At 43.5% G+C, this 23,390-nt stretch overlaps 1 protein-coding gene across 1 annotated transcript; it reads left to right on the top strand.

The window, feature by feature from the left end:
* Positions 1-15,049: 15,049 nt before the first annotated feature.
* On the top strand, positions 15,050-20,424 carry TWIST1 (twist family bHLH transcription factor 1). Its single transcript, XM_007420551.3, has 2 exons — positions 15,050-15,995; positions 19,643-20,424. Exon 1 carries the CDS (start codon positions 15,332-15,334, stop codon positions 15,959-15,961), a length of 630 nt encoding a protein of 209 aa, XP_007420613.3. The 5' UTR covers positions 15,050-15,331; the 3' UTR covers positions 15,962-15,995; positions 19,643-20,424.
* The last annotated feature ends 2,966 nt before the right edge of the window (positions 20,425-23,390 follow it).

Genomic DNA, 23,390 nt, shown 5'->3' with positions numbered 1-23,390 from the left:
TAAGTGGGGGCAAAGGGAAACTCTGCCATGTTTTCAAGATTCTGTTCTAACAATAAAGTAGCATTCCTGTAATCCTTGCAGTGCCTGTTTTCTGACCTGGTCCACCTCAAAGGGCTGACACTTTTGTCAATGCCTGAGATAGCCTTGAAGAAGGAACGCAGGAATCATTTAGTAAATGTCAACTTTTCCTGGAAAGGAAAAGGGAATGAGAAAGAAACTCAGGATATCCCAGCTTTGATTCTAAGAGGGGGGAATGGGAAACTCAGAGACACTTTCAATATTCTGTTATTGCAACTTATATCAATAAAATAGAATTCTAGTAGTTGTCTGTTCTCCAACCTGGCCTGACTCAAAGGGTTGACATTCTGCTGGAATCTTACCCTAGCTGAAAAAGTTACACCCTATTAAGAAAAAAGAGAGAAACAGCATAACTGTCCTGAGAAATTGCTTGGCTTGAGTTCCTATTATCCTTAATCCCTGACTATGGCTGACTAGCAGATCCAGGCCCAACCTACCCTAACCTTAACCTTAACCCACTAGAACATTGGTGTCCTTGGTCTACAGAATGGGATACCATATCCTAACTGTAAGTGTAGCTGTAATCCTAGCAGTGTGATCTTAGCTTAGCATGTTGTGTGAATCCAGCCATTCTTCCCTGAATTTATAACTTTCTCCACTTCCATCTTTTTCTCTGTGTTTCCCTGGTATCAAACATCAAGGTATACACTCCTCAAGACAGAAACCTATGCCACTCTTGTAAATTACAATAACACACTTCTGGCAGAATGTCAATAATAACAAGGAGGGAGGAAATATATACAGAACGGCCTTTCATGTGCTTGAATAAATCTTGGATTAGAAGAAAAGAAGGAGACTGCCAGGCATATACTGTATATCTTAAAATTATATGAGACACACAAATGAGAGAGGAGAAAAATTGAAAATCTCCCACTAGTAACAGGTAAAGCCTGTTGCCAGTAAGTCATTATTAAACAACTTCTTGTGCTTTGGGTTTTTTTTCCATCTACAGAAACAGGAAGGGATTTCTACAATTAGTAGCATGTTCCACCATTCATAGGATGCTCAGATGATCAAAACTCATAGACGCAATAATAGAAAGGGCTTGTGGCTACAAGGATAATTTAAAAGGAAATATGTGTTTGGAAAATGTGCAAACTGGTGCGATAAAGGAATTCTTTCCACATCTAACAAGCAGCCATGATCATCATGAAAGTATGAGATGGATTTTCATTGAATGAGTGTACCAGATGGTTCTTCTTCCCCATTTCCTAAGGTCCAAACCGATCTGCTTGTGTGGTCCTTGGTTGTACTGGGTGGGGGTCAGGAGGGAGATGGAATGGTTTTACCCCCGAGCTAGATGGAAATATTTCCATTTACCCTTAAGAGCATATGTGCCTATTGGGGAAACAAATGCCTTTTCCTTTTCATTCACACCAACCTTTGACTACTACTGACTTTCAGGGAGAAATCACCCTTTCCTAACCCTTCCCTTCCATAGGTTCCTCTCAATGCCCAGATATTCATTCCCACCCATCCAGTAGCATCAGAACGACTTACCCATTTGCAGCTAAAACTGATTTATTTGTTTACGTTTGTTTATATGGTTTATATGGCTGCCCATCTCACAGCAACAACTTTTAACCAAGATGTGCATAAATCTCAGCTTTCTATGGAAGAAGCTACTTGTAGCCTGTATACTGATTTAAGTAAGTCTCTGATCCCGATGTCTTTTCCAAATAATGATTGTGTTTTCAAGTCTTGAATTCTCTGTTGTTCTTCAGTTATTGCAAGGGACCAGGTCATTTTTTTTCTTCAAACAGAGCCCTTTCAATAGAGATGTTCTACTGCTGAGCACACACACCACTTTATGCAATATCTGGGAAAACGTATTTTCCCCGCTCTATGCCACTGAAGAGCATTCTCTGATATTCTGCAGAATGATGGAAAAATGCAAAGAAGGCATACAGGCACAGCTAATAGCATTCTTTGCTATATGGCAGTAATTAAGTGAGCTCAGAAACAAACTCAGAAAGAAATTCTAAAGCACTATGAGAATGAGGTAGAAAAACACAATTTAGGGGAAACTGTTTTGTCCCAATATACTGTACTATAACTCAGAGATCTCCAGATACTTGACAACACATTCCATTGTTTTGTGTAGGATTTATATGCAGCGGTGTCTGCAATGGGGGTCCAAAAAAGTCAAGATGGCAGTCATGATTGTGTGATCAAAGCCACCATCTTGACTTTTTTGTGCCTTCCCCCTGCAGACATTCCTGTTTACATTTGTATATAATTGGAAGCATTACAGCCTATTGTGGGACTGGTTTTTTAACCAAATCTTGTACCTGCTCATCATTTTATATAAAAGTATCATCAATATCATAATAATCTTTGTGAATCATTGCATGACAGAATTACAAATGATATGATAGAATCTCCATAACTACTTTGGATGCTACAATAAACTAAGTCTTATTCTTTGAATAATTCTGTCAGAACTCAAATGAGAATATGAATGTACTCCACTGCCAGAAATACTATTTTAAATTTCAGATAATTCCATGGAGGTTTAAAGAGTCATTCAAGCCTGGCTCACCAGAAAGAGAGAAAAATGTGCTTCGGACATGCTTCTACCAAAGTGTTATGTTGAGAAAATATAGCTTGTTATGGTTTACCAAACTGATAGCCATGTTTTGCTCTTCCTGGAAAAAAAAAATCTTTAATTAAAAAGGGGTTCTCTGGGAAATTGTGTCCTCTTGTGGCCATTAGTAATACAGCATATTACTTTCATACCACCTGAACTGATATCTCCAATGTGATATAGTGAAGCTAGAGTTAGAAAAGTTCATTTTTCTCCCCAGCAAAAGGAAATATTATCTGAATTTTTTAAAAATAAATATTCTTATGTCATTCTTATATATTGGTTTATTTCCACTAAAAGGTAGGTAGGTAGGTAGGTAGGTAGATAGATAGATAGGTAGGTAGGTAGGTAGGTAGGTAAACAGATATACAGAAAGACAGACAGACAAGAGAAAGCAATGGAACAGTTCTGTAAGGAAAGATACCTTACACTTCTGTTTGTAATGAGCTTCTCAAATGTGTTTTTTACAATTTAGGATTTTTGTATTTACAAAGATCAATTTTTGTTTCACTGAATGAGCAACCTGAAGGATAACTATATCAGCAGTTTGGGGAAACAGGAGTACTAGTTCTGTGGAATCATATCTACATGGGATGAAGTAGCAAACATGATTCCTCCATACTTAAGTCACATATGGGCTCTAATGTGTGCATGTTTGTTTGTATGAAATATGATACCCTGAAATTCATCATTCCAATAAATAAGTAAATTGGATCTGCTTTGTGTGTTTGGGGGGGGAAAAAAGCCTATGTAAGTAGAACAATTCAATCAAGGCCTTTTTACCTGCAAAATATCAGGAATCTAACAGTTATAAAGATTTCCTTTATTATGCTGCTAAAATCTTTCTTGAATTCTTTGTCACCCGAATCCTCAACTTCATGTCCTCATAGACACTTGTTTTACTATACATCTGAGAATTTGAATTTAGTCTTTCTGAACCATTGGTATACATACAGTTGGTTTATTTGTTTGTTCTACTTTGCTGCTGAATCAAAACACAATGGCTTACAAAACAATTAACAAAAACATTCATAACAGTTAAAACGTCCACAGTGAATACAATTAAATTAAAACAACAAATAACTAATCCAAGTTACAATAATACAATATAAATTATACTAACAGTAGTAATGGAAAATAAATAAAGCAAATCTTAAAACAAAATAATATAAACAAATCAATAAAGTTATTCAAATAAAATAAATTAAAGGGAAATAAATTATTCAGCCAAATGTTCTTTGGAATAGTTCCATTTTCAGTAGCTTCTGGAACATTAGAAGGTATGGAGCAAGCTTTAATCCTAAGGGGAGAAATTCTAGAAATAGTGCCTCCTGGCCTCCATTCCTCCTTGCTTTACAAAAATGGGGTATGACCTAATGCTTCTCCTGGAAAGAACACACAGAATTCAGGGAGCAGAAGGTGTTCTTGTAGGTACCTAGGCACCAAGCCATATATGATTTTATAGGTCAAAACCAGCACTTTAAGTTGCCTCCATAAACCAACTGGTGACCGATGTAAGGCACACAGTACAACTGTAATGTGTTCTTGGTGAGTTACACCTGCCAGTAACCAGGCTATTGCACTTGGGGTGATCTTCAATGACAGTACCATACAGAGCGCTCTATGGTAGTCCAATCAAGTTAAACTGTTCATACGATTACGTGCATCTGTACTTTGTCCTCTGCTAACTGGATTAGCAGTAGAAAATTAATTTTACAAAGGTAAGGAGATATAGGTTGTAACTTCAATACTTAGGATAAGTCCCTTTGATCTAAGTAACCTATTTTGAATGAACATGCATAGGATTGGGCTCTGTAGCTCACAATGAGCAACCTAATGACTCTCTCAATGTTTCTGAAAACAGGTTTCCTTTTTTTTAATGAGTGCTAGGTTACATCTAGAGGCGAATATGTGTAGCTCAGGGTTGAACTGTGGAGTCCTTGGGGTTCTCTGAGCTTGGTTCTTTTCTTGCAAACATTTCATTACCAGGCTAGGTAACATCTTCAGTGCTAAAATGGGGTGGGGTTTGGTCTCTATTTATATACTGTGGCATGCTTTGCCAGTCCTGGTGGGGATGGGGGTTTTGTGTTAAGGAACTACCCAAGGAGCAAAACAAAAACCCCAACCCCACCAAGACAGGCCAAGCCAGCCACAGAATATAAATAGAGAGCAAACCCCATCCCATTTTAGCACTGAAGATGTTACCTCGCCGGGTAATGAAGCGTTTGCAAGAAAAGAACCAAGCTCAGAGAACCCCAAGGGCTCGATAGGTTACATCTGCATTCTTAACATTTAGGCTGATTTCTTTGTCATTACATAATCCATTTAGAATATCTCAGAGTTATAAGTTAGTCTTATATGACCACCCATGCCATCAAAAATCCAAGCAAAGTGAAGATCCACCACAATGCCATTTGACAGTGTTTTCATTCAATTGTCATGCATGAGGTGCTCTGCTTCAGCAGACATTTTTATCCTTAAGGCTTACATCCAAGACTTGGCTGGATCTAGCCCTGGAAATTAATAAAGAAAAATACAATCCAGGTCAAACTGCCCAAGGTCTAACTCACCTCATTTCATAGGCACAGCTGGTTATTACCTCATTTTATGGTCAAAGCCCACCAAGCACCCTTTTCCTCAAATATTCATCAGCTTTTTTAAAAAGCATTTGATCTTGTGGATTTTTACATAGCTGCTCTTCATTTTATAGCTTTGCTGAGAACAATCCAGATGACTTCTTTAAAAGATCAGTAATAAGGGGATTCGGTGCAACACTGATTGCTCTGGAAAAGACCCAAGTTCATAAACAGCCTGGTGGTCCAAAAGGGTCTAAAGGCCTGTCCAAGGGACTTTATTCCCTCTTTCTACTATGAAACAGTCATTTATTTCTCCCTCCCCTGACAAAACACACACACACACACCCCGCTGGCCCCAACCCTGCAGGCTTTTAGAAAGGCAGTTAAAATCTGGCTCTTTCTTCAGTGTTTTGGTTAGGATGATTAGAGTTCCTGTCTGAAGGACTGAAATCCAATTGGAGTTCCCTATCACTGATTAATTGTCTTATTTGTTTTTAACTGTTTCAGTTGTTCTTTGTATTTTGCTTATTGGTTTTTGTATGCCACCCAAAATCTTAATCTTCAGGTTGGGCAGCCATACAAATTCTATAAATATATAAATTTTCAGAAAAATAAATAAATAAATAAATAAATAAATAAATAAATAAATAAGCAGAATCTGTTGTAATCACCTGCTTCTGGAATGTCTATGGGACAATTTGTTATGCCTATCAAAGTAATCTGAATACCTCCTTGAAAAAGAATATGATGTCCACTAGTCTTGAAGGTGAGAGGACCATATTCAAATTTGTGCTCAGATATGGAGCTGTTAATTGTGAAATGGAAGAGTGCCTATTAACTGGCATGTTTTAGAACTGGCTGGGGAATTCTGGGAGTCCATACATCTTAAACTTGATGAGATTAAGAAACACTGTTCTAGAGCTATGTGAAGCTTTAGTTTGGAGATATAATTCAATCAAATTATCACGTTAAATCAACTTATGAATCAAATTGAACCATTGAATTAAATAGACAAATTGAACTAGTTACTATTTTAAATTCTATTTGTGTCAGAACCTCTGTGGGCAGAGGGGCAAGATATTAACAACAGCAACTCACAGAACTTTATTTGAATTCACTGCCAAATGTTATCAATACCAAGCCTTCATTAGCATATAGAAATGTCATCATGATAGCAAAAAAATTAAAGAAATATTCTACAGCAAATGACTTGTTTACACAATATACAGATGTTTCCATGATTGAAATTATGCATTAATATTTCCCCACCACCATTAACAGAGAACTAATGCCTATGATTTGAGAAAAGCAAGTATCTTATTTAAAATTATTATTTAAATATATTGTACAGTATCACCACACTTTGATGGGGTAATTCAATTCAGTGATGATCTGAATGAATCACTCCACTGAAGCATATCCAAGCCACGTATCTTCTACTCACTTCTAGAAGTGAAATGATGTGGCTGTTTTGATTTATTTTATCTCATTTCCAAGATCTTCAACAGTTCTTTGCACAAAAATCTCTTCCAACTCAGGAAGTGCTAGATGAAGCTTCAAGTAATGACCATTGTTGAATAGAAGTGTGTCACTTCCTCACCTTGGCAAGGATCATAGTGTCACCTCTGGGCAAAAGTGTTTCATTAAGGTGAAGCCAGGCAGGGCAATTCTAGAATGAATCTAGAAATAAGTCCCAGTGCTCCCAGTAGTACTTATTTCCAGTTACATGTGCTTAGGACTGAATCCTTTGATTTGACCGTCTTCTGTACTGTTATAAAAATCCTTGAGTTGAAAGCAAAATCCAGTGACTTCACTGAAATTCACTTCAAAGAATGATCAGGATTCAAAGTTCTACCCAAGCACTTAGTTTTCCAAAGGAGAACTTTGATTTGTGTTTCTCAAACAGCACTCTCCACCAACCACAACAACTGAGTGTTGAACTGTAATAGAGATTGAAAAGCCATTACTTGATGGAATGTAAAATCCATAAAATATCTCTATTGAAAGCTCAAGAATATTTTTAAAGTGGACATTTCTGGGGCATTCCAAACATGGACGAAAGAACTAGAATCTCTGATAATGCCCCATCAGTGGCTTAATGTCCTTAAAAAATATTAAAATGGTATCAACAGTTTTGAGTGTATTAGCTCCCCAATGAATGTACTTGAAAGAATGGACATCAGATTTTCTTTATTGGAGGTGTAAAAAATGTGAGGGTTTATTGACCCATATGATATGGTCATGTGCTCATCTGGGGTCCTTTTGGAATGGTATTTTAATATATATCAGTAGATTTATGAGAAAATCTTTAAATGTTAAAGGTGTTAATGTGATGCCAAATTATACATAGGTAGTCCCCAGTTTAAGAATGAGTTCCATTCCCAAGGTCTGTCCCTAAGTCGAATTTGTATGTAAGCCTTTACTGATATATCTTTTTGTATTTCTGAGACCCTGAGGTAAATTATTCATTAGTTATAACACTTTGTTTGGTTCTGAGTGAGGGAAGGCACACTTCATTTTTGAAACAGCTGTCCTCAGATGGTTTTCTGGGACACTAACACCATCTAAGGCTGCTGACCTCTATATACACGTGAGTGAGTGAGTGAATGTGTGAGTGAGTGAAGTCAGTCTTGACTCCTGGTGACTGCCTGGACAAGGCCCTGCAGTTTTCTTGGCAAGATTTCAGAAGTGATTTGCCAGTGCTCGCTTCCTAGGGCTGAGAGAGAGTGACTGGCCCAAGGTCACTCAGCTGGCTCAGGTGGGGCTAGAACTCACGGTCTCCTTGTTTCTAGCCTGGTGCCTTAACCACTACACCAAACTGGCTGTCTCTATATACATACTAAGGAATAATTTGTTTTGAACCTATTACAGCTTACTTCTGATTAGCCATTCATAGAATTATATTGCAGATGGAACTCGCAGGTGCTTGCAAAATGGGATGCAATGGGAATCTTGGCCCTCCAGATCTCATTGGACTTCAATTCCTATCATTTTTCATCACTAGCCAACAACACTTGGAGGCTTACAGGACAGGTGTCCTGGATAGGAAGTTGGAAGCAAAGAATGGAAGATGACTGATGACTTCATTGCATGCTTTATAAATGCCAGGCTATTGTGTTGTTGATGGGAAAGATGAATAATAGATAGACTACACAGTGGCTATACCAGAAATAGGCAATCTCATACTCATGGACACTTTACTTAATGCCTGTCAACTCCATATAACTTGAAATAAAATAATGAATAAGTGGACATTGCCATGCTATAAAACAAAGTGTCAGCCTGAAGTATTGCCTTTATTTACAAGAAATCTCTCATTCCACAGAAGCTCCATAGATTTTCTTAGAAAATAAAAATAAAAATATATTTTTTAAAAGCATCAGAGCACTTTGGCAATGTGTCCACATGGCCAGGAAAAGGATAAAGGTAAACTTTCTGGGGTGAGTTACTAGAGGAATGGCAGGCAACCACCTTACCTGTTTGCCTTCTGCCTGATGGGTGGGTGGTGATGATCATGACTCATCATGGTTGCCATTTCATGATGAGATCCCCAACTTGCTCTCAAAATTTCAGATGTGTCTTTTGGTCCATTGCAGAAAGGCTGTTCCTATTGTTTGTGAGGCACAATCCCGAGCAGGTTTATTCAGAAACAAAACCTCTGAAGTCATTAAATGGTTAGAAAAAAGCCATGGGAGATTGTTTCAATATATGATTACTGCAGCAAGATTATTGTATGCACAGAGATAGAAAGACTCAACACTATCCACTATGGAGGAATGGTTGGTGAAATTGACAGAACTTGCTGAAATGGATAAATTAACTTCTTTGATTAGAGAAAAGACACTATCTACATGTACTGGTGACTGGAAACCTCTTATGGACTTGTGTAAAATTGAAAAAAAATGAACTTGTGATTGATAATTAGACAGGATAGATTATAGAAAGAAGAGTATTATGATGTAACTTTAGAGAGAGAGGTTAAAATATAATTGTACTTATAACTGCTGTGAAGAGTATTGGAAGCTACTTCTTTGTATTTTTTTCTTTCTTTTTTCTTTTTCTTCAACTTTTTTTCCTTTCTTGCACTTCTTGCTTTCTCTTTGCTTGCTTGCTTTTTTCACTTCCTTACTTATATTAGTTTGCATTAGTTTTTATCTTCTTTAAAAGTTTCAATAAAAATCATATTTAAAAAAACCTCTGAAGTCAAGATTAACATAATCTATTTCAAGGTACAGAGAGAGGCAGCACAAAACAGTTCATTGCTTACTGGTTGGTCATACCAATGATAACAGCTGTGAAAAATGCAAAATCCATGTGAGGGATCTTTACAGAAGGAAATAAACATGCAAGTATCGCAATCCTATCAAAATCAGAGATGATTATGTACAATTCTAGTCACTAGTGAAGAAAAAGATCAAGTAGACTATAAGAAAAAACAACATAATACTTGGAGATGTTTAATTTAGGGGGGAAAAACAGAAACATGACAGCAATTCTATTTATCTCATTGAAGGGTAGGGATGCGATTCACACGTGCAGAAGCTTTTCCTGAAGTGTCAGGAAAAGCTCAGAAGGGTCCAAAATGAAGCAATGTGGCAGCCTTGTTTTACTCTTTAGAAGGGGGTGTTGCTTTACAAAGCGCCATGCAAGGGGGCTTCACACAAAATATCATCAAAGCAAAACAGTACTTCAAAGCTTTTTTGGGCCTAGGATGCATTTTTGTATCTGGCTCCTTCTCCTTCTTTCCAGAATTCTTAAAGCAGGGGCTGTCCACCACTGCTGAAGAGTTCCAGATTCAGGAGAAATGGACAATAGTTTTTGGATTTGCTGTCCCAAGGTGTTGTGTTGGCTTTAAACATACTCACAGAGTGTGTTGTTCCCCCACTGCATGGCACAAATCGGCTCTGGCCATCTTTTCTTTCCTCCCATGTCTTCATGACACTGCCTTCTTCTCAGCCCTCAGTCTACCATTCCCTCAGCTTCAGATCCATAGATGTACTGATGTTAAAGTAATATCTTAAATTTTTCTTAAAATACTTCAAGGTGTATATAGGGTTTATCACTCATTACCCTGGAGGAAAGTTAGATGACTAACTTAGAGACAGGAAAGGGATGGACAGTGGGAAAAACCAATTTCATGACCGCGCTATTTTCGGCAGACCTAAGGATAGCTTGGAAGCATACAACTCAGCCACGGGGAAAGGTCCAGTGGCTACTGACCATGATGCCTATCTATTCTTACCTCTAATATTTGTAGCAGTACCGTATGTCTTTTCTTAGGACACCTGTCTCTGTATATGTGTGCTGGGATTGTGCCTATCCACTCATCTCTGTCTAATATGCCTCTGGCTGGCTTTTGTTAAGAACAGAATGCTTGATTAGAGGGATCTCTAGACTGATTGATACCAGGGGTGCCCACAGGGTATAATATTAAAAAGCCAAGACGGTGTGATCATGACACAAGCACATAAAATAGGCACAGTTTTGGTCTCACCATTGTGGCTGCCATTTTGACTTCTTTGACCATACCCTATGGACACTATTGTCTGATACAACCCGGTTCTCCTGACTTTCTGATTTTAGGCTAGTGTTTTTAATTCTGGTTACAGTGGATCAGAACAGAATCCTCTTTTCATGCCATGCCCAGTGTTGAGAATGTAGGTTTTATGCTCTCATTACCAATAGATTTTTAAAAGCTAGGGTGGAGAAGTGACATGTGTGAAAATCCTCTAAACAATATGTGAAATGGATGTTCTCTTTCCCTGCTGATCAAGAAAGCAAAGTTCTTATGTTGCTTCCCCTCCCCCCACTTTTTTTTAAGAATTATCCACTAAGTTTGAAACAGTTGAAAATCCTTTTTAAAAAGACAGATCTCTTTTTGAGTTTAACTAGAGCTTTGCTTCAAGGAGGCTGGCAATTGTATTCAAGTGCAGTAAGGCAGAAGGAGGTGTGTGTGTGTGTATTCATTGGCAGTACTTGAAGGGGTTATGTTTATGCCTTTTTTCCAGCATCTGACTTGTGGCTTATTAAAAGCTCCATCTGATATATATTGTGGGGTGGTTCTGTTAGATCAGAGTGGGTAAGTTCCAGATAATGCAATCACTTTGGCTGAAAGGGGAGGGGTAAAGTTTGGGAAAGCAGCAGCTCTGGTGCACTTAAACCACCCAGTTGGAGATGCCAAGAAGGAAACCAAATTCCTTGACAAATTCTAGGTAGCCTCCTACAGCAAAGTAGGAATGGAGACTTCCCAGGCCAATTTCAGGGCTGAAGAGGGTCATCCACAGCTCTCCAGTGCTTCCATGGGCCTGGAATATAATGGTTGATGACCCTTCAAGAGTCAGGTTTAGGACCTCGGAAGAGATTAGTTGCAGGGACTAAAAGGGAAAGTGTGCTTGAGTAAGTAGCAGAGATCCCTCTCTTGCTGTTAGAAGAGAAGAAAAAGTTCCGGATTATCAAGGCCTATTATCCCCTTAGAGCAGAAGTTGGTCCTTAAGTTGGCGATAGAATTAAGGCTTTTGAGTTCAGTTCCTGGCCTCTTCCAATACAATTGGAAAGACCCCCACCTGAAATTCGTGGGTGATACCCACACTGAACTAAACATAAAGGGTCTGAATCTCTATATACTCCTATTATGCTGTGTGAACCATAGTGACATTCAACATATTTAGCAGGATATGTGAGTCAAGCAGCCCTTGTTTAAAACGACCCTTAACTGAATCCTTTTGGTTGCTCATTCTTTCAGCCTAACCTATCTCACAGCATTGTTGTGAGGCCAGTGAGGGGACGACTGTATCAAAACTTAAAGTACTCAAGTTATAAATGTGCGTTAGGTGCCAATTCCTTCCCATTTCATCCAATCCCTTCCAAGACAAGGTTGTCCTCATGATCACGCAAAAACCCCTTGAGAAATGCTCCTTCCTCCATGGGTGAGAAGGCTCCAGAAAGAAGGCAGGGCGTTTTGCCATCACTCCGACCTCATCCCCAGCCGATCTGCCCGAATGCACTGGGGACTTCCCTTTCATGGATCAGACGTCCTGCTTCTGCAAGGTTTGGGGGAATGTCTAAAGTGGGGAAGGCTCCTCCAAATTTGGCTCTCCTGGGGTGGGTGTCACACATTCTTCTGGCCAAGGACACTTTATAATCATCTTCTCCGAAATGAAAAGAGGCCGAAGAGGTAAAGCCGCTGCACGAACCACACGAGGAAGACGCGGGTTGAGCACGATGGCGGATTTAAAGCAGAGGAGCCAGGGAGATGGTTCTCTGTCCTCTGCATTTCCCTCTCCCGGCACTGCTTTTTACTAGAAAAATGAGTAAAAAGTCGCCAAACTTTGGCTACATTCAACTAGGCCTAAACAGGTTTTCTTCAACCTGCTGCCTCCTAGATGTGTCATCTGCCCTAAATCAAAGGAGGATATTGGAACAGGGGTGGGTGAGTAGGGGGCGTCCAAGGATGTCTCCCTCCCTTACTAAATCCAATCTCGCTGTTTGTAATTCTGGCTTATGTGGACCTCATTCCCAGTTGTCTGAGTTTTTGGCTTATTTAAGAATGACTTCGATCCAATAGCAGCAGATGCTGGATCTTGCAGTTCAGCATTGCTTGAAGGGCAACAGGTCCCTCTGCCCCAAACGTGGATCCAGCGGCTGCCAGAAAAGTTCTCCTCGCCTTTCAAGAGATGTGGGCCACATGGATTTTTCTCAGGTCTTGGGGCAGCACCGCAATTACTCTGCAAATCTCACCTCTCTACTTCTGTCTGAGCTGATTGATTTACTTACAAAAGTGAAGGCAGCTGCCGCGGGGGGAGGTGGGGGCCGGTGGGAGGTGCACCTTTAGTTCCGGGCACCAACGTTCTCGGAAAACCAACGAAATCTTTTCAATGAACCAGATTCTCTAGCTTTTTCTTTTTAAGAAGACAGACTTTCTCCCCATGCCCCAGTCTCTGCACACTGCAGAGTAAAAAGTTTGGAGTTTTAGGAAGACAAAATAATAAGAGCACCACCAGACTGGTTTTGTTTGAATTTCTGTGTTGTGATAGTTATCGTATTTGTCTGTTGAAGGACGCAGAGGATTGGGTGCTCTCGGTGGCTGGAAATATCCCCTTCTAACGATCTGCAGCACACCGCACTCTCCCTCTTTCACGCAATGTTATTGATAAACCAAGCTAGAGGCGAAGATACTTGAGAAAAAGGGCAAATACCGCAGTGATCAGAAAGATGACAAAGCTTATACCGCAGGCATCCGAACATCTTTTAAACTCCTCTGCTGTTATTTGCATAACAGAGGGGTCCTGGTCCAATTTATTTTGGAGAAGAGAGAACCCGCTGTCCTTCCGCTGTGGAAGGATGCAGCCCACACAGCGCCTGAATGCTAATGCCACGAGTTCGTGGATACTCTGGGACATCTTCAGAAAAGGGCGTGTTTCTCTCTCTCTCCCCCTCCTTCTCTCTCTCTCCCTCCCCCCCCCCGCCCCATCCTCCCAAGGATCGTGGCATCTGCCGAAAATTAGCTGGGATCCCTACCCTTAGAAGTCAGCAAATGAAGCCAGACGGCACCCCAATTCTGATTTTTGACAGATCGGAAGAGGGAACCTCTCTCTTCTTCCCCCTCCCCCCAATTACATCAGACAGCCGCTGACCCGGCATCCAAGAACTGCATGGGATCAACGCTTTGGCCGGGCTGTCCGAAGCGGGCACAGAGGTGCTTGGGGAAGGGAGCCGGGCTGAGGGGCCATCCCTGGAAAGCGCACTTCTTCGCTTCCAAACTGCAACGGAATGTTGGTGACCGAGGTGTCGTGATCGAATTCCCCGAGCCACGGCTGGAGAGATCCAGTCAGATTCTGTCCACGTAGCTGGATCCCGCAGGCACTTGAGCAGGCTCCCTGGAATGTAACAAGGCCCAGAATTCTTTCACATTGTGAATGTGAAATTATCACCTCCTTTGATATTCTTGGAATTCACTCCTAACAGAAGTGGAATCCCTCTCCAAAACCCAGTTCACACTCTAGTTGTAATTAGGGGCTCAAGTGGATTGGGGTTTGATTAAACCGTTCTTGCTGGACTCTGGGATCTACAGATACAAGGACTCTTTACTCGGAAGTAAAACGTGTGGCTGTCACTTGATTTCAATGCGGGAAACTGCGCCTATTTAGGACTGCAGCTTAACTTTTTCGAAGGCTATGGACGGAATTGGTTAGATTGTGGTGGGGCTCCTGCCTCAGGATGGACCTCAAACCCAAGGGCTAGACAGTACCTTCTCCAGGACTTGGTGGCCAGTGAAGGCAACCGATTCCGACGACCCTAAATCGACCTGCACACGGGCGTTCAGATAGGAGTGACTCGGAAGTAAACCCTGTGACATAAATCGGCCCTCCTTCCAAGCAGCTGATGGTAGGATGGAGCGCAGTGCCTACTGATTCGACGGGGCTGAGATGGCTATCAAGGAAGTGCTTAGGTGGATCGCCTCGGAAGGAAAAAGTTTGCGGGTCCCAGGAGAGGATGAGAGGAGAACTCGAGGCGCGCAAAGCCCGTTTCTGCCAAGCCCTTCAGACGCTGGTGTGCTTGGGAGGGGGAGGGGAGGGAGTATCTGCTGCAGTCCTGCAGCCACTAAGAGCAGCCGGCGGCTTGGGGAAGGGGCTCCCTCCGATCTCTGGCTAACGGTCTGGGAAAGGCAGCGGAGAGGAGGGGAGGGGGAAGCGGAAACTTTCGTCTCAGCCTCGGCAAAGTCCCTCCTTCTCCACGTCAAGCCAATGACACCGCTGCCCCCAAACTTTCCGCCAGCAGGAGCTATAAGAGCGTCCCAGGCTGCAACTTTCGCCCAACTCCCAGCTAGCTCCGAGGAGCCCTCGGGAGGGGAGCTGACAGCGCCAGAGAGAGATTCCCCCTCCTCCGCTGCCTCTCTTTCCGACTCCCCATGGCTTCCACCCTCCCATCCAACTGAGGTCCTCCCCACCCACCCCTGACGCCGCCGTCGTCCTCTTCTTCTCCTCTCGCAGGCCGAGGATCCAGCCGGGGGGAGCTGGCTGGCTAGGCATCTCCCCCACCCCCCTCGCCCCCTCCAAAGGGCCGCTCGGTGCGCCGCGGGTTGGCCCCCGAGATGATGCAGCAGCAGGACGACTCCAACTCTCCAGTCTCGCCCGCCGACGACAGCCTGAGCAACAGCGAGGAGGAGCCCGACCGCCAGCAGCAGCAGCAGCAGCAGCTCCAAGGCGCCGGCAAGCGAGGGGGACGCAAGAGGCGCTCGAGCCGTAGGGCGGCCGCAGGAGTTGGCGGAGGCGGCGCCGGCGGGGGCAGCGGGGCGGCCGGCGGGGGGCTCGGCTCGGCGGAGGAGCCGTGCAGCCCGGCGCAAGGCAAAAGAGGCAAGAAGTCGGGCAGCGGCGGGGGCGGCGGGGGCAGCAGCAGCGGCGGGGGCAGCCCGCAGTCGTACGAGGAGCTTCAGACGCAGCGGGTGATGGCCAACGTCCGCGAGCGGCAGCGCACGCAGTCGCTGAACGAAGCCTTCGCGGCGCTGCGCAAGATCATCCCGACACTGCCGTCGGACAAGCTGAGCAAGATCCAGACGCTCAAGCTGGCCGCCCGCTATATCGACTTCCTCTACCAGGTTCTGCAGAGCGACGAACTCGACTCCAAGATGGCCAGCTGCAGCTATGTGGCCCACGAGCGCCTCAGCTACGCCTTCTCCGTTTGGCGCATGGAAGGCGCCTGGTCCATGTCCGCCTCCCACTAGCGTCCTGCGCAGCCTGGCGCGCCCGGAGACTTAGGTAAGAGCGCAGGGCTCGGCGGAGCGGGGCTGGGCTGAGGGGCCGATGGGCCCTTGTGAGGAGGCCGCCTAGGGCCCTTCTAGGGACTGGCTGTCCTAGGGAGTGCCAAGAGCGCTCCGCCCGGGATCTCCTGCCTGGAAATCTTAGCAATTCCAAGCGCCTCGGAAAACAATTGGCTCTTTCCGCCAAGGGACCTGGCCAGGCGTTCGCGAGGACTCGGCTTTTCCTTCCCTAACCAGGGTCCTTGATCATGGGGACCCTCGATTTCTAGAGCACTCTGAAATAAGGAAGGGGGGGGCTCTTTCTAAAAGAGGCAGGGAGGCCACAAGGAATCCTCTGCAACTTCAGAGAGGCTTAGGATGGCGGCCTCAGTCTTCTCCTGGTGAGTCCCTCTGGGCACCAACCTAGCCTAGCCCTTTCTCAACCAGTGCCACTGAGGGTGGGGAGTAGCTGAGTGACACCTCCTGCTTCAAGGAAAGTGAGCTGAAAACCGTACCACCCCTCTTTAGCCACTCTGCTTCCCATGGCAAAGAAATTGAGGACCAGGGGAACTAATCCTTGAGCAACCCTGCACCCTTGGTTCCAGAGGTACTTTCAGATGGATGTCAATGGTTTCCCTGGCTCAAGTACTCACTCTCATTCCACACCCACTTGTCTGTCCCAGCCTTGACCACCGCATCTTCTTCCATCCATATTCCAAACTTGTTCTTGATTTTAACGGGATCTCGGTCCTTTGCTTTAGAAGAAAATCCTATAGAAATTCAGGCATGGGAGTAAGCTTTGTTTAAAATCCAGCTATTAGCTCCCAAGCACAACCTCTCCCCATTCTGCATTCTTTGCTGTTCAGAGGCGATCACTTTTATCCATATTTATTGGAAGACGTTTTTTCCACTTGAGCTATTTCAGGGCTTCTACCCCAAGGTTTCCCCTTGGAAGCAGCACCTAGTTGAAAGAAACTAAGCTTTTCTTGCAATTTTTTCCCAGAACATTTACACACATCCAAGCACATTTTCTTGTGCACCTTCTTGCTTTATTCACAATGAAGTCTGCCAGTATCTGTAAGTGAACTGCGTGGAAAAATCACTCTCCCAAATTCTCCTAGAGCTGCGTGACATTAGGAATGTTTCTTCTAAGTCCTCTAGCACCTCGTGGATGTCCCACACGCATTCCCAATAGTGTGAAGGAAGGGACAGTTGTAATAGGCTGAGCACTTGATTGCACGTTTCTTTCTTGCCCTCTTTCCCTCTCGCGAGAAAATCGCAGGATGGGCTCAGTTTACCAAAATTTGGGTGGAGGTTGCAGAGGCCAAGCTAAAAGTCTTGTCTGCTAGAATTCCTTGGCTAAAGGTAACTCCAAAGCATAATTTTCTCCAGTGTAGCCAGTTGGATTACCAAAGGCCTACTAGTTTTTTCTAGAATTGCCATCCAAGGAGTCCTTGTGTAGGAACTTCATTTGGCATCACAAAACTTAAAACAAAACAAAAGATTATGAAGGCAATCCCACAAGCAAGAATTATTCTCCATGGTTTGCCCTGGATTATAGCTGGAAAAGGACCATGACTTCAGTGGGAATGCAGTCGTGATCCTATGCCGTCCAATTATGAGGAAAGTCACCCTATGTTAGATGACCTTCACTTCTAGTATTTGCCTGATCTTGCCGTGGAAATGTGTATTGATGGCACTAATTACCCAAATCCTAAATCATTTTTTTTAAGCTTTAGTTCTTATCCTAACATTTTTTGCGTATTTTCCTGCTAGAAAATTCCATTGGGATCTTGTGTTCATAAAGCGTACATGGGATCAGATGCTTAAATTTGTTAATTTGGAATTAAAGGAAATCTCTTTCATTTTATTGGCACCTGGAGCCTTATTTTTGGAGCCAAGCTCTTTTGCCTATAGAGAGCCTTAATCACCTGCACAAAAATGGCAGGATGAAATGAATTTTTCCATTTTGGCCAAGCAAACATAGATTCTTTGCCTTCAAGTTGCAGACCTAGGGATTAAGTCCTATTACATACTCCAGAGTAAATTCATATAGAATTACCTTGTAACAGTACATTCATTTGTTCCAAGGCAAGATCCACTATTTTGTTGGGACTGACTTTTAGGTACAAGTGTGAGTAGGAGCATATGATCCTTGTTCTACTGAACACAACGATTCTTACTCCCAGGTAAGATGGTGCCTGTACTGCAGCCTACCACTGCTGACTCAGGGTCTAACTTGTTGGATCAGGCCTTGGTGTAAAGAGAGTGAGCATGTGGAAATACCACTTCTAAGGTTAAAGGTTGTATGGAAAGTTGGGTTGGAGAGAGAAGAAAAAGGGCCTTGGGCTTGATCCTGTGCCTGTTTACTCAGAAGTCCTACTGAGTTCAATTCTTCATGCACGGGAGTTAGCTTTGACTTAGGCCCTTGCAAAAATCAGCTCTACCTATCCAGTAAAGATGCATTCTTTTGGAGATGAGAGGATCAATTGGAAAAAGTCCTGTAGGCAGCCTGAAATCCTTTTTGCATAAGTTCTACTCTGAAGCAATTTGGGCTCATGTTGGAATAAACCTGATCAGGTTCAAGGCACTAGGCCAGCCTTTTCCCAACTGCTCCCTTTCCCTGATCAGCCAGTGCCCCATTTGGCTGGGCTGAGGGGTCTTGAAGTCCAAGGCGTCCGAAAGGCGCCAGATTGGGGGAAGGAGGCACCAGCGGCTGATCCCTCTTTTGGTCCTCGTTGGCTCCCCCTCCCCCCCCAGCCTTCACCAATGGCAGTCTGGGCTGAATTGGAGTGAGAGGAGAACTTGGCTGGGAGAGAGGAGAGGCAGGAGTGGAGGAGGCTAGCCTTCCCAGGGAAGGGATGGAGGGCAATAGGAAGGGGCTACTTCAGCAGAACTTCCATCGATGGGAAAAGCTGGCTGAATGCTGGCCTGCTCTCGGTCAAGTTGTGCAGGGACCGGGGCCCATGAGCTTGCGCAGACGGAACACAGACCAAGAACCCCGTTTCAAAGATTCGTGGTTGCATGTGATGGACATGTGTATCTGAACAATTCTGCGCCTGACATGTTCTTCCTCAGCTTTCTTGGGCCCAGTGCTCAATCCAGGGTGCTAACGGGCCAGCTCACATTGGCTCGGATCATTTTCACTCCCCCTACCCCCACCTCGTTCCCACCATAGGCTAGATTGTAAGCGTGGCAGGCTTCCCACGAGGCGACTGGGGAGCTCAAGGATCCTGGACTCCTGAAGCAAACTTCCTTGGAAGCAAGTTACCCCAAAAGGCAGCGGGGATGTATTTAAGGGAAGGTTTAGTTAAGCTCCAGGAGGATAATGTATCCCCCATTTACTAGATTCGCTGAGATAGATCTCCGTGACGCTTCCTTCGGCGCGTTTCCTGATTTCATGCCTTGCCAATGTTCCTTTCCCCCGCCTTCCTTTGTGCTTTAATTCCCCCCTACACACACACGCGCGCGCACTCACACCCGCACGCAGCCTTGCAATCCTCTGCTTGAATCGAGCAGAGTCAAAGTTCTGGAGGGTCACGAAAAGAAGCTTTTTCTTTTCGTCGTCTCTTTCTAAGAGAGTGAATGTTTCTTTTCCAGTAACAGTTTCCTCCCTTCTCCCCCTCCCCTTCTCTCTCTCTCTCTCTCTCTCTTTTTTCCTCCCAGATGACATTGTTCTCAAAGGGAAGGAGAGAAAATGGACAATCTAGAGACTCTGCACTTGGATTCGCCCTCAATCCACCTCCCGGGGTTATTTCTCCCCCTTCTCAGACAATAGCACGCCAAGGATTTTCTTGGAAATGTAGACGCGTTCTTGGCCCAGGTTGCAAAGAGCAGGGCGTGGGGAGAGCAATTGAGGCAAGAGACCTAGAGCCCCTCTGACGGTGAGGTGGCTGATCCAGAGTGAAGGCTGGATGGTCTACCAAACATCTCTGCATTCTGATCGAAATCTGAACCTGCTCCCCCCCTCCCCATTTTGACGAAGAATGTTGGAACTTTTTTCCCTACTTCCTTTCCCCTCTTTTTGCATGCATGCATTCCCAAGAGAGCTTATGAGCCACTCATGAAAGGAAATACGTTACTGGAGTCCCCCACCCTTCTTTTTTGAACAGATCTAATGACAACGAAACCCCATTTTTAAAGGAGCAAGAAAGGAAAACCGTCCCACCCACCGCCCCAAAAATGTTTCAGCAGCAAAACCTTACTGGCTCAAACTCTCATACGCAAAACCTTTCAGGTTCCTTTTTAATTTTGCTTTGTTTTGGAATTCTTCCTGGAAAAAAAAATAAAAAAGGGAGGTGGGGGGGCGAAAATGAAACATTCTATTTATTTATTGATGACCCATGTTAAAATGCAAATAGATCCGGTGTCTAAATGCATTCCTATTTTTATGATTGTTTTGTAAATATCATTGTATATTTTTACTGCAATAAATAAATTGAAATGTTAAAGAACGTTAACAGTTTGATGTGTACCGAGGAAAATAGACTTGAAACTCAAGGTAAATAATACTGGAGCGGATAGATCTGGAGTTACCCAGAAGCGTAGGGGGTGAGGGTCGGACAGAGGGGGGAATATAAACAAATGGGAGAAAAACGCAAATAAACCAGCTACTGACAGACACAGGAGTGTTAATTGTTGAGACAGCTTTATGATTCTATTTGTGGGTTTGCTGGACTTCAGATTTTAACCCTCTTTCAATCAAAACAGCCAAGTGCTTGATACGTTCAAAAGCAGTGAAATGATGTGGGATTCTGTTCCTTCTGTATTTATAATACAGAATGTCCCCTCTGTCTTTAGTAGCTTCACTAATGTAGAGGCTGTTGCTATCTTGGGTTTGAAATCAGCATTACAGGGGTTTTTTTGCGGTGCTAAATAAATGGAGCATCCACAATCACACCTCAGGTGCATACCTATTTTTGGTTTTTTCATTTGTTTGTTTTTTTGTTTTGCAAACAATGGCAAGGCGAGGATTAGATTTACTCTAAAGGACACTTGAGAGCCCCGTTGATTTTATACTGGACTTAACTAGGATGGGCGCAGTGGCTGGGGAAATGATTCTCTCTTTTGTAGCTTTAGGACGTTTAACTCACCCAGCCTTCAAACTGGCACTCTCAGAATGTGTGGGGTACAGCTCCCATCATGCCCAGCCAGTCCAAATGGTGGTTCAGAAGTGATGGGAGTCAGAGTCCAACTACATCTGGAAAGCGTCAGGGCAGAGGAGGCTGGTTCAGACTAAATAGATCCGGTAAGCTCAAAATAACTTGGAAACCAATCCCATTCATTTCCACTGAATTGCCAAGGAATATTCCCAGTACGATTTCAAAGCAATACATCCCTTTCTAAGGATAAATATCCCCGTTGCTGCTTTCCTGACGTAGGAAAGGCCCGTCTTCTCGTATTTCAGTAGAAAAAGGATGCATGTTTATGCAACTCCTTCAACAGCAAGTGCCAGATTGGCTTCCCTTATATCCCTTTGCAGATTTCTGAGTAACCCCATCGATCCACACGTTCCATAAGCCAAAGTCTAAAGACACAAAGGTACGTTCCCTTTTTTGGGCTGAAGTCAAGGGCAGAACCCCAGTGGAGCTTTTATGCAAGTAAGGACCAGTGGCAACCAGAGCCTGGGACTCCACGCAGTTAGTCCAAGCCACAGGCTGCAGTCCCTCGGCACCCTTCCTTGAGGTACCAGCGGGTTGTTTTGAGTAAACCTTAAATGATCCTGCTGCTGTCCATCAGCTTGTCTTTTTGCTTCGGTTCACGTGGGCTGGAGATCCAGCTGAAACATCAGTGTCGATCTATCTCAGATCTCCAGGCTGTCAGCTCTAGAAGGAAGCTTCTACCAGCATCAAAAATAGGCCTTCACATCTTCCTTCGGTGTCGGTTCACGAAGGAATTCTGTTCAGGTCGCTTCAAGTTTTGGTGGCTCCCCAGCCTGCAACTGCTATTCGCTCCTTTCTAAACTTCCAGCGAAGTCTAGGAGAAATACAAGTGGCGGGTTTCCTCCAAACCAAGTGATGTTTACTTAGCCTAGATTGCGCTGGCATTCTTGTCGGCCTTGTTTGTCTTTCCTTATCTACCTATTAACAACTCCGGGCTGGCTTAAGCTTCTTATCTAGCTCTCGACAGCAGGTATATTGGATCTGTGTGTGTGTATGCATATGTGTCTATACCCGCGCATGCAAAAAAAAAAACATGCATACGTACACATTTGAAGCGGCAGAATCTGGGTGTATTAAAGCGGATCAGGCAGGACTTTGGAAATTGCAGCCAAACTTTTCGCCAGCTTAGAAAGAAGAAACGTATTTCGGCAGTGCGCATCACCAAGAAAAAGTGAAGATGGTGCTTTGGTTTCATAAGATCGAATGGTTTAACATTGGAGATACTTGAGGGAAACCTTCAAATGTGAACCTAGAGACCCAAACAAGATCCCTTTCTGGGCAATGTCGAAAGGTAGGACATCAAATTATATTTGCCTGTTTCTTGTTCTCTCTTGAATTGCTCCTGCTATTGTAATGATCATAATAATCGTAATATTCATCTAAGCTGTAGTGGACTATCAGCTTTGATTGCATTTGGGGTAGAGTTGGGAGAAAAATCATAACAGTTCCCATTAAGGCTGATTTCTAGGCTGAAAAATAATTGCCTTAATATGTCTTGTTCCTCTTATTCGGTTAACGCTTTGTACTTCTAATTCATTTGAAGTACAGACAAATCAGTTTCAGTCTAATTCCTTAGACTGTAACAGTTTGCAAAGAGTACTCCTATTCAACTAAAGAGGTTTATTTCAGAGCAAGAAGGGAAAGAGTTGATCCTTGTATTGCACCTCTTTTTAGAATCAAGTCGTGTTGAACCCAGCCGGCATACTTCTAAACAAACAACCTCATTTACCGTTGCGTGTCTCTTTGATTTTCAGCAGAATTTCTTCCCAACTAAATACATTTAGGCTTGCTATTTAGGGCTGCCATACTAAACGCATCTATTATGGAACAAGCCCCACTGAACACAGCAGGCCTGATCTTGAGAGTAAAACATGCTTAGGGTTGCACTGTAATGTATATATGCATATGTATTGCTAAATAGAATGTCTGCCTTGCAGTCTGAGCTAAACAAACGGCTTAGTGGGAAGGAACAGCCGCTAATTTCCAATGCAGCTTGTTTTGATTTGCAGCTGAATGAAAGAGAAACAACTGATGGCGGGAAGCGCCTGCAATCAGTAGCAGGGTTTGGTTACTATTTGAAGGGGACACCTCCAAGGAATTCCAGGGCTGGGAAGTGGAAAAAAACATCCCGGAAGAAGGCAAAAAGAAACCACTTCCTATTCTTGGCAAGAAGACTACACAGTTTGTCCGTGTCTGAGGTCACTAGGGTCCATCTCGACGAAGGAGCGACGTCTAAGCAGGATTGGATGTTT

Source organism: Python bivittatus, unplaced genomic scaffold (genome assembly GCF_059951505.1).
Source record: "Python bivittatus isolate LINGU-HERP-01145 unplaced genomic scaffold, Pbiv_v1 ctg000610_np1212, whole genome shotgun sequence".
NCBI lineage: Eukaryota > Metazoa > Chordata > Lepidosauria > Squamata > Pythonidae > Python > Python bivittatus.
This window is presented reverse-complemented; position numbering and strand designations above follow the sequence as displayed.